Source organism: Barbus barbus (genome assembly GCF_936440315.1).
Source record: "Barbus barbus genome assembly, chromosome: 48".
NCBI lineage: Eukaryota > Metazoa > Chordata > Actinopteri > Cypriniformes > Cyprinidae > Barbus > Barbus barbus.
Window position 1 is genome coordinate 21,528,911 of NC_136726.1, and position 18,233 is coordinate 21,547,143.

Sequence of the window (18,233 nt, forward strand, 5' to 3'; positions counted from 1 at the left end):
ATCCATCCATCCATCCATCCATCCATCCATCCATCCATACTCTGACTCCTATCTATCTATCTATCTATCTATCTATCTATCTATCTATCTATCTATCTATCTATCTATCTATCTATCTATCTATCTATCTATCTATCCATCCATCCATCCATCCATCCATCCATCCATCCATCCATCCATCCATCCATCCATCCATCCATCCATCCATCCATCCATCCATCCATACTCTGACTCCTATCTATCTATCTATCTATCTATCTATCTATCTATCTATCTATCTATCTATCTATCTATCTATCTATCTATCTATCTATCTATCTATCTATCTATCTATCTATCTAAGCCTAGCAACTGGCCTAAGACATGCTATGAATGTACTAATTAATGCTAGCAACATGATAATAACATGATGTGCTAAAACATGCTAGCAATGTGTTATATCACGTTAAAACATCCTAGCAATGTTAAATCATGCTAATAATATGCTAGCAACATGCTAATAATGTTAGACACATGCAATCAACATGCTCATCTTACAGTTTTTCTCAGTCGCTTTGGTACATTTCTCGAATCATCCTTGACATTTAACTCATACAAATAGCAAAACATCATGGATTACCTGCAAAAGCCAGTCTCTTGCTCAAAATACTTCATCTCTCAAAAATAAATATCTGTGTCAATGAACATGTCAGTGCCAGCAGAATGACAAGTCCTTGAGTCATTGTGTACGGATAAGACAGTCAAATTGCTTAGTCATGTTGTCAATATAACAGTGTACTCTGGAGGGATGTTCTGATGGAAACTATGGCAACAGTTTGGATGACAGTTACTGTACTGAAATACAGAAGGCTGCACTTCTTATGTATGCCATATTTCCTTTCAAAAGTATAAATTTACACATTACTGTATGTGGGATATTGATTGAAAGAGACTGTTTCAAAATGTTTGAATTATTGAGGATATGGTCGATCTCCCAATTTTTATCTGCACCCTTCAGCCATTGTAAGGCCATGATTGACAACATTATTTCATCTGATATGCACCTCTGTCCTTGGCCTCTTCTTCCTCTGTTTTGCCTCTGTACACTTCCATGCATCCTTACTCCTCTTCTTCCTCTCGGCTGTTGTCCCTGATCATTTTCTGGATGTTCATCCATCGTCAGAATTTGTAAATTTTGTGTTGTCCTCTGTCTATATATGCTTTCCAATTGAAGGGTCATGAAATGCACCTTTGAGCTATTTCAGAGAATTGGTTCATAATTGGTTGATCTATATTCTCTTCATTAGTGAGAGTCAAGATTCACTTGCACAATTCATGGCAAATTTACAAAAAGTCTAATAGAGATGTGTAAAAAATATGCTTGACAGTTTATGACAACTAGATCAACCATTTTGCATTTAATGACTTATACGATGAACTAATGACTAGATGTTTTGAGCGGTAAGACAAGTTTAAGTTCAAGTCATGAAATGCACTTGAAATGCACTTGAACAATAGCACAGAGATCTATATAATACATTTTGAGCAACATGACATAAGCAATTGATAATGTAGGAAGCAGCAGAGAATTGTACATAATCATTTGCATGGATGTACCAAAGCATTTGCAACTTGTTCAAAGAAATGAGAAACTGCTTTTTTGATGTGCACAAGTGACACAATGATGTGAAGATTGAACAGGTAGTTTTGAGAATTTCAGTTCTGATCTGAGAAATGTACCAAAGCGACTGAGAAAAACTGTAAAAACATGCTAATAATATGTTAATCGTGTTAAAAATATGCTAGCAGCATGCTTATGTTAGAAACATGTTAACAACATCTCAAGCCAACCTAAAGTTAAGTCTTGACAGTCTTGTTCTGAGTAGTAGCTAGATGGATTATTATCATCCTAAATTGGTTTTTCATCGCTCAATATGGTTTAAGACCCTTTTTTTATGTAAATCTGAGAATCGCAATTAATCGCATGCAAAATAAAAGTTTTTGTTTACATTATGTGTATGTACTGTGTACATTTATTATGTATATATAAATACACACATGCATGTATATGTTTAAGAAAAATATGTTGTAAATACAAATTTCTAAATATATGCTGTATATGTTTGTATTTATATATACATAATAATCTAGCATTAGGGTTTTAAAGAATGGCTAAGCAAGCACCGCTAATAATCTTGTACGTATTTTCCCTCCCAAAAGACCCTCCATCAAAGGAGAACCCATATGAAGACATAGAGTTGGAAAGTCGCAGTCTTGGGAGCAAGTATCCCGTTCCTTCTTCCCCTTCCTCTCCCATTCCTGACACCCCATCCAAGGTATTCATACTGCATTCCTGATTAATTGTTTCCACTCTAGAGTGAGTTCTCCATACATATCAGCATTCAGTACTGACATTTAGAGCTTTTTTTTTAAATCCCAAAAATTCGATATGTCACGCATCTGTACTTAAGGCCCGTTTACACCAAGGATGATAACTACAATGACAGGTATAAAGATTTAATAATCATTCAAATTCTATGTGAATAATGAAGTCTGAAGTCCACAACTATAACGATAACAACACAGAGGAATGATATCATTGGAATCAGTTTCAGAAAGAGTTTTTTTTTCAGCTGATGGATGATACAATCATTTACAAGGCAATCAGAATCCATACTACTTTAAAGAGCTTGAGCATTTAAAGCAGCAGATGACAAAGCTGTAATGCACACTTATAATAAACAACATTATCGTGCATTGATGTGGATGCTAATATAGTTATCATTATAACTGTATATTGTTCTTGGTGTGAATGAGCCTTTATAAATGAAAAAAAAAAAAAAACTAAATATGGGCTACTTTTCAGCCTCATATGGAAGTCGGTTTCTGCCACTGAAAAAAAAAAAAAAAAAAAAGGTAATTGCGACTTTTTGTCTCACAATTCTGAATTTTTCTTGCAATTGCAAGTTATAAAGTTAGAGTTGCGAGATATAAACGCTATAAACAATATAAAATATAAAATTCATTTTTTTCTCATTTTTTTTCAGTGATGGATCAGGCTATCATATTGAAAAGAGCAGCTAGCACATTCTGCAAAACGTCTGCATTTGTATCCCATAGAAAATAGAAAGTCTTACAAGTTTGGAATGACATGATGACAACATAGCCTGATAAATCAAATTAGCAATTGACTCTGAATTCCATTTTTTTCATTGACAGCTCTCCTCCAAGCCTGGTTTCTTCAGGCAGAGTTCAGAGCGACGTAGTTTCAAGCTATTGGAACTGCGAAAGACCGGCAGAGATGGCGGCATTACGTCCCCGTCGCGGGTAAGCCCTCCATCAACACCCAGCAGCCCGGATGACACCCCATGCCTGTCGGGGGATCCTTACAACCGACGGCGGCGGAAAATTCCAAAGGTACAGTCCAAAAAGGGGCCCAGTCATTGTAAACATTAACTTATCAGTGATTTATGGTTCTGGTCCACCGCTGACTGAGACGCTGGCCCTTCGGCATCCTTCCACTGCTAATAAAAATACAAGAAAAATGTGACAGGCGGATGAGACACCTAAGAATAATCTGAAAAATGGAGGAAAAAGTAATTTCCTTCAGAACTCCTTTGTGAAAGGCCTGTCTCTGATAAAGCAACAGCCATGACTGTTTTCTTTTTCAACAGATGGTGCAGAAAATCAACGGCATCTTTGAGGCCCGTAGGGGAAAGAAGAGGATGAAAAGGGTCTCGCAGTCAGCCGAGTCCAGTTCAGGAAGAGGTCTGTGAGGGCAACATTATATGTTTGCTAAATTTAGACCTACTTTTTCCTGTTTAAAGGAATAGTGCATCCAGTTTGTGCACCCTTGTCATTTTCTTTTTCATTTAATTGATTATATATATACAATTTTTATTTATCTACATATATTATATTCTGTTAATTAATGTGTGATCTTTTTCATTGCGCAACCCAGAAAATTGGGTTATACTCTTTTTTCGGTCTCTTTTTTTTTTTTTTTTAAATTGAACAAATTTATTTGTTTACATTTTATATAATTTATTTATTTTATTCTTTAAAAAATTATATACGTTTTTATATTGCATTGTAAGAATTATAGTTTGTATGCATTGCATGACCCTTGAATAATAGTGTGATGACCATATTTGTTGCACCTAGAGAATTACAGCCTAATCCACATGCATTGCATTGTGGGACAGTCCGGGCCCCAGCCACATGTGCATCCACTTAGCTTTATCGACACATTTACAGTTTTGGGTCAGTTGCGTTTGACCCACTTTTCCAGAGATGATAGAATTATGTTACGTTATAGGATACACATGTGCATCCAAGCATGAAATATGTCTCTGCGAATACCTGCATACTGGTTTCAAGATTTTTATTTGTCACGTGCACAATTATACAGAGTATAACCAGCAGTGAAATTTAGGTTCTCTCTCCCTTCTCTGGTATAGTGACGGATGAAAACAGCGAGTCTGAAAGTGACACAGAGGAGAAACTAAAAGGTATGAGGTCCTACAGCCCCATGTCTTCATGTCAATTAAGAATTTCAAGTTTGCATTAAAAGGAGTAGTTCAACCAAAAATGAACATTTGCTGAAAACGTTCTCACCATCAGGCCAAGATGTGGATGAGTTTGTTTCTTCATCAGATTTGGAGAACTGTAGCATTACATCACTTGCTCAGCAATGGATCCTCTGCAGTGAATGGGTGCCGTCAGAATGAGAGTCCAAACAGCTGATAAAAACATCACAATAATGCTGTTACGTGTCTGTTTCTGTTTAGCTCCCTTTTACCCTTTTTTGGTTCTTCCTGTTCTCGTTTCCTGTTATTAGTTAATCATCGTTTAGTCTTTTCACCTGTGTTCCAATTAATTATCTCGTTTACTTGTTTGTTCCGGTTCCTTTTAAAGTCCTCAGTTTCCCTCTAATCTTGGTCCTGTCTTGAAGTGTAACCTTTGTTTTGAGATCGTGTTTCTTATTAAAATAACTTTTTGGTTATCCCTGGCTTCCTTTAAAGGATGGAAACGATACAAATGCATCAGTTAACATCCTGAGAAGTGAAAATCTGTGTTTGTGAGAAACAAATCCATCATTAAGGCGGTTCAAATTTAAATGGTTGCTTCTGGCCAAAATACGAGTCCTCTATCCATAATAACGCTTCCTCCGGTGCATCTCCTGTTGTCTATCACATCAAATTCCTCCCATATATTAGTTTAGAGCTGTTTTTGCTTGTAAACTGTACTTGATCTGAGCATATTTCTCTCCTGATTCAAGATGAGATGACTTTTTCACTGAAGAAAGCAGTATTATTGATTGAGGACTGTTGTGGTATTTGGCGCTGTAATTGTGCCACAGAGATACACTAAAAATGGAGAAGAAGACTTGGAGCATACGCATAAACCTTGCACGCTGTATTCAAACCCAACACAAGAAGATGAACATGAAATAATACATTTATTACACGATTTATTAATATGTGTTAATGGTAGTTAATAACAATACAGTCGTTTATTGTTTGTTCATGTTATTGTTGCTGTTACGTGACGTAGTGGTGTCTGGGTCAAGACGTGGGGTGATGACACCATTGTTTCACAAAATATACGGATTGGCTGTACACATGAAAATGCAAGGCTGTCGTTTTCAGATTTATCCACTCTAGGACCCGGTTTCAAAAAGTAGCGGTTTCAGGCTCCCAAAACACCAGATCTGTCTGGACGAAACAATACAAAAGTTTTATGCATACAGCTAAACACGTCCCCGTGTGGACGGCTCTTATTCTGACGGCACCTATTCACTGCAGAGGATCCATTGCTGAGCAAGTGATGTAATGCTACATTTCTCTAAATCTGTTCTAATGAAGAAACAAGCTCATCTACATCTTGGATGGCTGAGGCATTTTCAGCAAATTTAAAATTCGGGGTGAACTATTCTTTTAATGTACTTTTCATTCTATGGGAAAAACCAATCATTCTTTTCTGTTTATCCTTCCTCTTCTTCTTCTGTTTTAGCTCACAGTCAGAGATTAGTGTCGGTCCAGTCTATGTTGAGGCAAACCGGCCGATATCGCACTCTGGAGCGAGACTTGATGGAACTTCAGGAGCGAAAGTTGTTTGAGTACTTTCTGGTTGTGGCTCTTCATAAGACCAAAGCAGGCATGCCGTATTTACCAGAAGTCACACAGCAGTTCCCTCTCAAGGTATAAACATTTTCCTTCCAAAAACATGTAGGGTACAACGGGGCTAAAGGCACCCCGGGGTAAAAGGTGCCGTTGATATTATTTTGCTCTAAACCACTAGATGGCACAAAAACGTGGCGTAGCACTTTCCAAAACATACTCTTTTCTAGATGCATGTGTATATTTGTCTGATCCTTGATGCGATCGTGCGCAGCCGTGCAAAGTTGATTCTGTGCTTACTTGATCTAATATTTTATGTTTTTTAAAAAAGTTGTAGATTTAAGTACCAAATGAGAATCGCTAAAATTAATGCATCTATTTTGAGACAAAGGTCGTCTTTATGATTTTCAGTTTTGTTTAAGATAATTAAAGCAACAGTTTTTAAATAACAAAAGAATATGTAAAAGTATGGTATTTAGGGTAAAAAGCGCCCCCGCTGTTGGGGCTAAAGGCACAGTAATTAACATGATAATTAATAAATGGCTGACTTTTCCATTTGTTGACATGTCATGGTTAGATTCAGATGGTAAATATCATATATTATGTTGGGTGTCCATATCAGAGATATTAATCACCATGTTTAGAATGAAACCATCATATTTAAAAACATGATATTAATCATATCATATAATAAAATACCAGGTGTGGGGTAAAAGGCCCCTCTTTCCACCTCATATATTTATACGATTTTTAAACAAAATAAACGACTTGTTGGATTTATTTTCACACAAAATCTGTTTCTCCATTTAATATTCAATACAAATGTATATATTCTGCAATTAGACATTTTAGGCTCAGTGAAAAGCACATTTTTTCTTAAGGTGTGCCTTTAGCCCTGTTGTACCCTACTACAGAACTAATGATCTATTTGGGCACGAGACATTCATGCATCTGTGTTCCTGATTCTTTTTCCTCATTAGTTTGAACGAAGCTTCAAGTTTATGCGAGAGGCTGAAGACCAGCTGAAAGTCATTCCGCAGTTCTGTTTCCCTGACGCGAAAGACTGGGCACCTGTGGACAATTTCCCCAGGTATCGACTCCACATGGTTTACAGCCTTACAAAAGCAACCTCGATAATTATTAGAAGCACATTTGTTGTTATTTGCTGATATATATATGCTTTTTGTGCTGTTTGGGAATCATTTGCTCATTGGAATTGAATCTATTCTTTATAGTGAAACATTCTCGTTCGTCTTAACCGGTGAAGATGGGAGCCGAAGATTTGGCTACTGTCGCCGTTTACTGGTGAGCTGCTCTTTCTTTTTCATTTTGCAGAAAACATTCATTCCTAATAATGTAGAGTACATTACCACAGGCTAGACATTTATTACAAAACTTGAATGAGATATTAATGTGCTTCAAAATTAAATAACTTTTTACTCAATACTGCACAATATATGCTGCCTATTGTTTTTTTTTAAATGCCACATTGTCATATGTGACCTCATCAGGTTGCATTCAAGTGACTTCCAGTTAGCAGTTATTTTGTGTTTTAAATTCATTTTTTGGGAGTCTCATCAGTCGTTTGTGTGCCTGTGTTTATAGCCCAGTGGTAAAGGGAGGCGTCTACCTGAAGTGTACTGCATTGTGAGCAGACTGGGCTGTTTTGATCTGTTTTCTAAGGTATTTCATTTGACCTTTAAACATTTAATCAAGTTCAGTGTGCCATCTGTCATCTAGTGCTTCTCTGCCATTGGCATTATTAATTAAAATATTTTATTTGATTAATTTTAATAAATGCAATTAATTAATTTAATAATTTTTTTATTAATTTTATTTTATTATTATTTTAGTTTTAGTGGTATTTGATAAGCCATAGGAGTTACAGCCTGCAGGGCCTCTTACCCTAAAGACATGCTTATTCTATTCTATTCTATTCTATTCTATTCTATTCTATTCTATTCTATTCTATTCTATTCTAGCCATAGGCATTACAGCCTGTAGGGCCTTTTACCCTAAAGACATGCTTATTCTATTCTATTCTATTCTATTCTATTCTATTCTATTCTATTCTATTCTATTCTATTCTATTCTAGCCATAGGCATTACAGCCTGTAGGGCCTTTTACCCTAAAGACATGCTTATTCTATTCTATTCTATTCTATTCTATTCTATTCTATTCTATTCTATTCTAGCCATAGGCATTACAGCCTGTAGGGCCTCTAAAGACCCTAAAGACAAGTTTATTGTATTTTATTTTATGTTTTTTGTTGTTGTTTTAGCCACAGAAATCTTACCCTAAATATTTGTTTTGTTTTCTTTATTCATTTTTTTTATTATTATTTGTTTTTTATTAAAATTATAAAAATTAACTTTTTTATCTAAGTAACTTTTTTTATTATTTTTTGTAAAATGATTATTTAATTTAGAATTATGTTGAATAATGTATGAGTGGTGTGCAAAAATTTTATTTAAAAATATTTTTAATACAATGATAAACTGACAATAATTACTGTTATTCTCATTGGTATTATTATATTTATTTGTTTTGAACTTTGGCAAAAATAGTGATTTAAAAAACTGTAGATTCACATCAAAATCATGGTGACATTAAACAGATCATACATGTATGCTGATGTCTGTCTGATGCAGATCCTGGATGAGGTAGAGAAGCGACGAGCCATTTCCCCTGCGCTGGTCCAGCCGTTTATGAGAGGAATTATGGAGGCTCCGTTCCCAGCGCCGGGCAGAACCATCAGCATTAAAAACTTTCTGCCGGGTTCAGGAACAGAGGTCAGTATATAAAAGGCCTTGGAAGGGGCTGAGAATAACTTCTGGAATTCTACAGTGAACGTTTCAACTTGACAAACGAGTTTGAGTCTCAAAGCTAATCCCGTTTCTCTCTCTTACTCTTTCCGTAGGTGATTGAATTATGTCGGCCTTCAGATTCCCGTCTGGAGCATGTGGACTTTGAGTGTTTGTTTTCCTCTCTGAGCTTGCGTCTGCTTCTGCGGGTGTTTGCTTCTCTTCTGCTGGAGCGAAGGGTCATCTTCACCGCAGATAAACTCAGGTACGACCCATTTACACCTGCCCGATACTGTCTGAGGTATCTCTTCCAGCAATATAGCCAAGCTTAGAACCCTTGTTTTAATACAGAGGTTGATTGACAGGTGGTGCTTGTTCTGGATGTTCACTTGTGTAAATGGGGTCTATCAGCATTCATAAGGATACATGATAAACGCATGGATCACTGACTGTAGTGTGTCAAACTGGGGTTTGTTCGCATTATGAACCCAAAAGACGACAAGGGAAGAATGAAAAGATATGGCATTACAAGAAGGGAAAAAGTGGGACTTGTGGAACTGTTTTTCACGGCTCAAGACAGATATGGAAAAAATGCTGTTGTGTTATATAGTCGCCTTGGGAACAAAAGTCAACCCCAATGTTATTTTCTACGGAAAAAGAGAGAGACTAGCGCTCACATGGCGTTCTGGGTCTGTAATGAGAGCCGGGTCCCTTCTTAGGGATCATCAAACCAGCATCCTCCCTAAAAAGATGATTTGCGACAGTGTTGAGCAAGATGAGCTGGAGAAATAAATCTCGATGGACACAGGAAGAGATCACTGACACAAGAATCGTAATGTTTCGTCTCGCGAATAAGAGAAGAAATCTGCGTTCTAATGACTAAAGATCTTTTTTTTGAGTTTTTAGTGGATGAAACAGCTCTTCTACAGAACAAAAGAATAAAATAATGCATTCAGTAAAGTGAAAATGATTATTAATCACACTGCACTAAAAATGTTAAACTTAATATATTTTTATTAAAATGATAAACTGATAATAATGATTTTTCATTGTTATTATTACTGTTATTATTTATTTTAAACAATGTTGAATAACATTGGATAATTTGTTTATTTATTTTATATTTATTTGAATAAGAATATTTATTTTTTTAAAACAACGATAAACTGATAATAATGATTGTTGATTGTTCTTATTGTTGTTGTTATTATCTGCTAATGGAAAAATGCAAAAATACTTTTATATTTATAATGGGTGACTTAATGAGTCATATTTCACACCAAAATCAAAAGAGAAATATTTTCTTATTAATTTTGCCAATATTTGCCAATATCCTCTCAATTTCCGATTAAATATTTTTAAATTATATTATAATGATAACTTCATAGTAATAAAAACATTTCAATATAATTTAGTGCTGTCAAATGATTAATCGCATCCAAAATAAAAGTTTTTGTTTACATCATATATGTGTGTGTACTGTGTATATTTATTATGTATATATAAATATACACACATGCATGTATTTATTTAAGAAAAATGTTATATTTGTATATTAAATATATTCATATATAATATAAATATGTACATTTAAATACATGCAAATATTTTAAAAAATATATACTGTATAAGTGTGTATTTATATATACATAATAAATATACACAGTACACACACATATATTATGTAAACAAAAACTTTTATTTTGGATGCGATTAATTGCAATTAATCGTTTGACAGCACTAATATAATATTGGTATTATTACTTATTTTATTAAAATATTCTCTTTTTATTTGATTTTTTGCAGTATGGTAATGCAAATTTGGAGAGAAAAGTGCCCAATGAAATGTCACAATGCAAAAATCATAATTGTCCTAGAATAGGTTTTTATACATAATATCCTGTGTTATTTCTTGTATTATTTAATTTCTGCAGCATTTACAAGGTATTGAAAGAATGGGCAAGAGTACTGATGTCTGCTTTAGCAATCAGCACTGATTGATTCTTTGCTGCTATCTGCTGGTGTAAATATGTCAGCACAGTCATGTTGATATGTCTCTTTCTCTTTAGCACCCTCTCTAAATGTTGTCATGCCATGGTGGCTCTGCTGTACCCGTTCACCTGGCAGCACACGTACATCCCGGTTCTGCCGTCGTCCATGATGGACATCGTCTGTACGCCAACCCCCTTCATAGTCGGGCTGCTCTCCAGCTCTCTGGCCCGTCTCAAAGAGCTGCCGCTAGAGGAGGTGAGACACCACGAATGTATACAGTAATACACAATTTCTGCAGTATGTCAGTATGTAAGAGTGATATTTAAAAAAAAAAAAAAATTTAACAAATACATATATATTACAAAAACACACACACACACACACACACACACACACACACACACACACACACACACACATATAAAATGTACTTTTTTGTGCAGTATGTACTGTATACTGCATTCTTTTTTAATAGTGAGTGTGACAGTATGCAGCAAGGTTGTAATACTTTACATTTTTATATGTAGTGTTTTATTTTCATTTAATTTTCAATTTGTTTCTCTAGTTTAGTTTTAATTTTGTTGGTCAGTTCTTGTTTAGATTGCATTTCATAAGTGTTTTTTTTTTTTTTTAGTTCTTACTGTACAGTATAGTTTTATTTTAGTTTTACTTTTTATATTAAGGGATAAATAGAGAACTGAGAATAAGTCCTCATTAGCCCATTTGTATTTTGATGTGAGAAAAACACTTTAATGCATGAGTGAACTGTCCGAATGAATGAATCATACTTATAGAATATGTTGAAAAGAACATAATTTTTATATTTTGTTATAAGGAAATAAATTACAGTCATGTTTATTTTTTTATTTATATATTTTTATAGTGAGTTTCAGAGTCATAACAAGGTATTTTATTTCAGTTTAAATTTTAAAAAACTATTTCAGTTAACTTTATTTATTTATTTGTATTATTTTGTCCTCATTTTAATTTACAATGAGAACGTTGGTATGCAGTATGCAATAATATGCGTTTCACTTACGTTGTACATTTAAAGAAAATAAATGCATATTTAGCATTCTTTAACAGTTTTGTTTGTTTTTAACAGATTGGAATTGCATTGCATTGTGGGATAGAGTGCAGTTCTCTGGTTGTATACTGCACATTTTGGCAGATGCACAGGTTGCACACTGCATACTGCTAAAGTAAAACCGTGGATATGGTAGGAACATAGCCAGAGGATATCTCCAAAGTTATTTTCAGCTGTTTGACCTGTGACTTCTTGAATGTTACACCTCATTATGACTAATGTGGAAAGGAAGCGAGGCCAGTAAAGCCTAGGATGTGGTGTTAATATTCTATATGCATTTATGGATGGACAAAAGAACCGGATTGGGCTCTTTTACAGAGAAGATCAGAGGCCAGACACATTTCTAATATTTCTCTCTGAGCACTTCCCATTCAGGTGGGCGGCCCTGACCTCTGACCTCTTCACAATAGCTGCGATAGGGGAAAAGGCTGAGATCACCAATGCAGGAGGAAATGACATCACTGTGTCCTCTGCTCTCTTTCAGGTCCTGGTGGTCGACCTTGGCAACAGTCGTTTCCTGCGACAGGTACAGTACTCGAGTAGGTCTTTTATTTAGGCTGGTTTTGCATTTCGATGATGAAACAAAACAAATCTGTGTTTGTGTTTCCTGTTTCAGATGGATGATGAGGATTCGATTCTGCCTCACAAACTCCAGGCCGCTCTTGAACACGTTCTAGAACGGAGGAAGGAGCTGGCGTGTGACGTGGCAGATAATCCTAGCGGTAAATTCCTGTCCCGATCTCTCATATTCAGGGGTTAGAAAGATAACAAAGCCCTCCATCTCTGAAAAAATGTGTGCTGATTTGCAAAAAGGCCTAATATTAGCTCATTTGATGATGCTGAGTTCAAAATATCAATAAAAACATTCCATCATGTACTTTTTTCACAAAATAAGAAAGTTGGTAACACTTTATTTAAATCCTATAAATATAATGCATTAGAAAAGCAAAAGTCATTTTAATGCATTCATTATGCCTTGTAATGCACTTTATAATGCATTGAATGATCTTATAAATAATTGTGATAGTTGTAATACACTATAATGCTTATTTATACATTTTTACACCTTTATAAAGTTTAAGGCGAGACGCAGCAGGTTTTTTCATGCATCTGTCAATTTTGAGATTTTTGGCTGTTTTCATAGTGTTTTTTCAGACTAGTGGAAAGAAAACATCCAAAATACACCTTTAAGTGTTTCTTTGTTAGCACTTTGTCTATTTGTGTCTGTAGATTTCTATTGCAATACATATCTTTAAAGGCAGTTTTCTCAAAATGAGATTTGTCTCCTGCACTGAGCCAAAACTTTCCACTTCAGTAATGCATGCACCAAACTTTACAGTTTTATTACTATCTATATGTGACTCTGGGGAGCACGAAACCAGTCTTAAGTCACTGGGGTATATTTGTAGCAATAGCCAAAAATACATTGTATGGGTCAAAATTATCCATTTTTATTTTATGTCAAAATTCATTAGGATATTAAGTAAAGATCATGTTCCATGAAGATAATTTGTAAATTTCCTACAGTAAATATATCAAAACTTAATTTTTGATTAGTAATATGCATTGCTAAGAACTTCATTTGGACAACTTTAAAAGCGATTTTCTCAATATGTTGATTTTGAGAAATTGACCCTTATGACTGGTTTTGTGGTCCAAGGTCACATATTCTGAAGGGTTTTACTGAGGGGTTTGTTCATATGTAATTTGCCTGGTTTTATACAATATTTTATTCCTAAAAAATTGCAAAAAATATATATTTTTTCCTGGCCTGATTTTTTTTTTATGCCATTTTATGAAATAAAAGTCTGATATGTCAACAAAATGAAACAAGAATTTTGAACCTGGCTTCATCCAAACACCTCATTTGCATATTTCAACAGAGTTTCAGAAAACATTTAACACATAAAATGTTTGTAATTCTTAATGTAAGCAATCAACTGTGTAAGTATGGTGATATCTATTAGTTATTTATTTATTTATTTATTATTTTTTACCACATTCACCTGGGGTGTCTCGCCTTAATGCATAAAAACATATAACAAACATATCTTCAAATATTATAATGCATTTTAATTTTGGTTACAGTTATGAAAATATATAATGCATTATAATGAGCATAATGAATACCTTTATAATGCATAAAGGCTATAAGTAAAGTGTTACAGAAGATTTTTCAATTTATATACATGTATCAGGTTTAATGCACTTGACAACTGCATTATTTTAGTATTATTTAGATACTATTATAGTTTGAATCAGTATTAATTGAATCAGTTTTTTTATTTATTTATTTTTAACTTTTCAAAATCAAATGTTTTGATTTTCTGTTTTCTTTTTTATTTTAAATTTTAGTTTTAAGTTATTTTAGTACATCTGGGGCCTGTACCAGGATGGCAGTTGAACAAATTCAGAGTTACAGGATTAGTTTCGAGTTGCCAAAACCAAACCACTCCAATCTGGCTTTGTTGGTACCATGATGCTGGTCATCAACTTTCTTTGTCAGTTCAGGCTTTGATCCTGAGTTTGTGGAGCATGTGCACATGAATGTGTGACATCAGTGGTGAACAATCAATCACATACACAGAGCAAGCGAGAGAGCTAATGAGATCAGAAAGAGATTTTAAATGCATTTACACCGGAGAAAGTACTTAACCATGAAAGTGGACAAATAAAATGATTAAAATGATCTTGTTCAATCAGTGCAGTCACAAGTGAAACTTGTGAAGTTCGTTTATATAGATAATATATAGCAGTAGAGACTAGAACCTGTACATATTAATATTCATTTAAAATAAATGCTTTATAATAATTGTCAAACTAAAATTGCTTGTGTGTAATGGTTTAATAATTATATAAATCATATCAAATAAAAGTAATTATCATTAAAGTCAGACAATTCCATTTTTTTTTTTTTTTACTATATAGTGACCTTTAATTTGCAGAAAGAGAAACTGGGGGAGTGACATTTTTGCACAGACATGTGTCACTTTGCTCACATCTGATTGGTCCAATTTCAGGTTGAGATTTCTTACCTAGAACATAACCTGCCCCGGAGCAGGTTAGTCATGGAGTGTAAATTACTATGGCGATAAACGCCGCTAAAAGCCAAGCCACTTACATGGTACCTAAAACCCAGGATTGGTGCAAACTAAACGTAAACTTAGCTGGCTAGCCAGCTAATCCGGCTTCATGGTACAGGCCGCAGGTTAACTAAATTAAACTTAGAAATATTGTCTTAGCATCTAGGTGAAATTAAAAGATTATTTTATTTTCTTTCAGGTAACGTTTATTTTATTTCAGTTAACTTTTTTTGTTTTTTTGTTTCAGTTATAGTTTAGATAACTATAATGGTCAAAACAACAAAAACAGTCAAATGTAAAAAAAATTTTTTTAACGTGCTAGTCACTTTTTGGACAAATAATCAAGCATCCTGATTTTTCAAAATTTTCTCATTAGAGCCCAGTTCTCTGAGCAGCGTGGTGTCAGAGGTGTTTGTGCGGTTCTTCGTGGAGATCGTGGGTCATTACTCACTCTTTATGGGAGGCAGCGACCGTGATGAAGAATCCTCCGCCTCGTCTTCCTCCTCTCCGACTCCCTCGTCCTTCCAGCGCGAGGCCTTCCGTAAGGCAGTGTCCTCCAAGAGCCTGCGGAGATTCCTGGAGGTCTTCATGGAGACGCAGATGTTTGCGGGGTTCGTGCAGGAAAGAGAGTTTCGGAGGCAGGGCCTGAAAGGTTTGAATGGTTATGAATCTTGGCAAATACAATTTATATGTGAGAATTAACTGTTTAGTCTCTAAAGTACAGTGCTTAACAGCCATACTGTGTTTTTGAACAGGTTTGTTTGAGGTGAGGGCTCAGGATTACCTCGATTCTCTGCCAGGCAGTGAGAACAGAGGCGTCAACAAGTTCCTCAAAGGTTTAGGTAATGTCTCACCTGCAGATCTAATTAAAGACTCAAATCAAAGAATTAGGGCATGTTTGGAATGACGTGGTGTTTCTGCTGTATATGCATATCTTCTGTAAATATAGAATATCCTGATCTGTTCAATCTGGCTGGAAATTAACATTATTCTTAAAATATTATATTTTAAGTATAATTATATATATTTTAAGTATATTAAGTATATTTTATTATTGGAAAATTATATTTTGATTGCATAATAACTTATGGTAAATTAATAAATATATATTTTATATAATTCTTATATATATAATTTGCTGCAAGTTATTTATTATTTACAAATAATATAAATATATATTAAAATTAACATATAAATATGGAGGGCCAAATTACTCAAAATTAAAAAAATATTGAAATATATAAATAAATAATTAAATACATAATTAAATAATTGAAAACAAATAAATGCATGAATAAATGCATAAATACATGAATAAAAAATATATAAATAAATCATTAAATACATAATTAAATAATTGAAAACAAATAAATGCATGAATAAATGCATAAATACATGAATAAAAAATATTAATTAATTAATTCATTTCCTCCACATTTCATTTTCATGGTTATGGTTGTCGGGACGTGCTGTAAATAAATATTTATGCATTTATTTATGTATTTAATTATATATTTAACGATTAAATATTTAATAAAATATTTATTCTTTGATATACAAAATAATATACTTAAAATATTATAATTATGTTAATATTACAATATATATATTAAGTATATTGCATTAATATGAAATATGGTTTTTGATTGTATAATAAAATAAACTTTAAATTTATATGTTCTTATATATTTTATAAAGAATTTTTATTTTATTTCATTTTATATTGTTTTATTTTATTTTGCATATTGCACAAATACTATATCCCACAATGCAAAACTGGAAGCAATATCTACCATGATATTGAATAGAGAAAATGGGACTAAAAATTATTTTTCAGCAAAGAAACAAAACAAAAAACGTATACGTATACCTTGCAGTAAACTGCTATTCCATTCTGAACAGCATTAGTCTGATGAACCAGTATTTGTGAAAGAGAGAAAGATTTGTGTTTGAGTGGGATTTTGAGCATTTCTCTTTCCTCTCTCTTTTCTCTTAGGACACAAGATTAAATTCCTGTCCAAAAAATGAAAACTAGCCATGTAGCATGTGTATGTTAGACTCGCTCTCACCAGATCGTCTGACCCAAAACAGACCAGCAGGATGGGATACAGAGACCCGACAGGACCTGAGGACCAAAGGCGATGGAAAACACTGTACAGTCCGTTCTAGTTCCCCAAACCACAGACCTTAAAGGACTTTATTGAAACCCATAACAGAAGCGGCCATGTACAGTTCTTTCTTTCGTTTTCCTCATTTCAAACATTTTTAAGAGATAGAGTACAACTTCTTCTGAAGCAGGAGGCTATAAATTAATTTATATTCTTTCTAAAAATAAGACCTTTATGACTTCCTCTGTAAAACTTGATATGTTTCCCTTAAAGTCAAAATGATGTTGTTAGTTTGTCATAGTCTATTTATCGTAGTACGTTACAGACTCGAGTCCGTCGACCGCTTCGGGTTTCCGAGAAAACACCGCCACTGTGACTGAATCAAGTTTGGTTCTGTGTTTAAAAACGGGGGAAAATCTAGAATCTTGGGACTGCAGGATCGGAACTGTTCTAGAACTATTATTACAGAAAAGGTTCTTGACCGAAACCAGAACTAAGTTTGTTCTCTGTCTTAAGTGCATTACAGGAACACCACTAGCGTTACTTTGAGCTTGATTTTTGTAAGTGTGCTTTAATAAACATTGTTAATAAGATTTTATCTGGATTGTTTTCTTCTGAGTAGCCTTTGCTAGATCACCTGAATTCATGTGTTGCGTTAGAGCTCAATTCTAGAGTCTTGGATGTGGCGTCACCATCATGTACTTTGTTATCTGGATGTTACAGCCAGGCATCTTTCTGCACACAATGTCCCATGAGCAATAGATTCAGATGTTTCTCCAAGCCTCCTAACCTTTGGATTTTAGATGCAGGTTTGTTTGTGTCCTATAGAGGGCTCCAAAATCTGTTGGGCGCAAACAACATGTCTGATCTGAGAAACTTAAGAGTGGAAAACAAAAAATGTGTTCCCACTGCTTTAACACCAGGAAATATGGACACTATCCAAACAAAAACAGCTTTCCCATGTGTGTGTGTGTGTTTTTTTAATTCCTAGGAGTAGCGTGTATATATCTTATTATATGAATTTGGCATTAATTGAGTACCACGGTATATATCAAAA

The 18,233-nt window shown here is 34.2% G+C and overlaps 1 protein-coding gene across 1 annotated transcript in view; it reads left to right on the plus strand.

The window, feature by feature from the left end:
- Nucleotides 1-17,773, plus strand: part of LOC306866435 (DENN domain-containing protein 2A) — a 45,253-nt gene extending 27,480 nt beyond the window's left edge. Inside the window, exons 5-20 of the mRNA XM_079411650.1 lie at nt 2,200-2,315; nt 3,199-3,396; nt 3,654-3,747; nt 4,440-4,490; nt 5,995-6,182; nt 7,082-7,191; nt 7,337-7,406; nt 7,707-7,784; nt 8,754-8,894; nt 9,023-9,171; nt 10,976-11,153; nt 12,470-12,511; nt 12,602-12,707; nt 15,445-15,720; nt 15,824-15,910; nt 17,065-17,773. Of these exons, the coding sequence (XP_079267776.1) occupies nt 2,200-2,315; nt 3,199-3,396; nt 3,654-3,747; nt 4,440-4,490; nt 5,995-6,182; nt 7,082-7,191; nt 7,337-7,406; nt 7,707-7,784; nt 8,754-8,894; nt 9,023-9,171; nt 10,976-11,153; nt 12,470-12,511; nt 12,602-12,707; nt 15,445-15,720; nt 15,824-15,910; nt 17,065-17,096 (1,916 nt within the window). The 3' untranslated portion in view covers nt 17,097-17,773. The remainder of the gene's footprint in view (nt 1-2,199; nt 2,316-3,198; nt 3,397-3,653; nt 3,748-4,439; nt 4,491-5,994; nt 6,183-7,081; nt 7,192-7,336; nt 7,407-7,706; nt 7,785-8,753; nt 8,895-9,022; nt 9,172-10,975; nt 11,154-12,469; nt 12,512-12,601; nt 12,708-15,444; nt 15,721-15,823; nt 15,911-17,064) is intronic.
- The last annotated feature ends 460 nt before the right edge of the window (nt 17,774-18,233 follow it).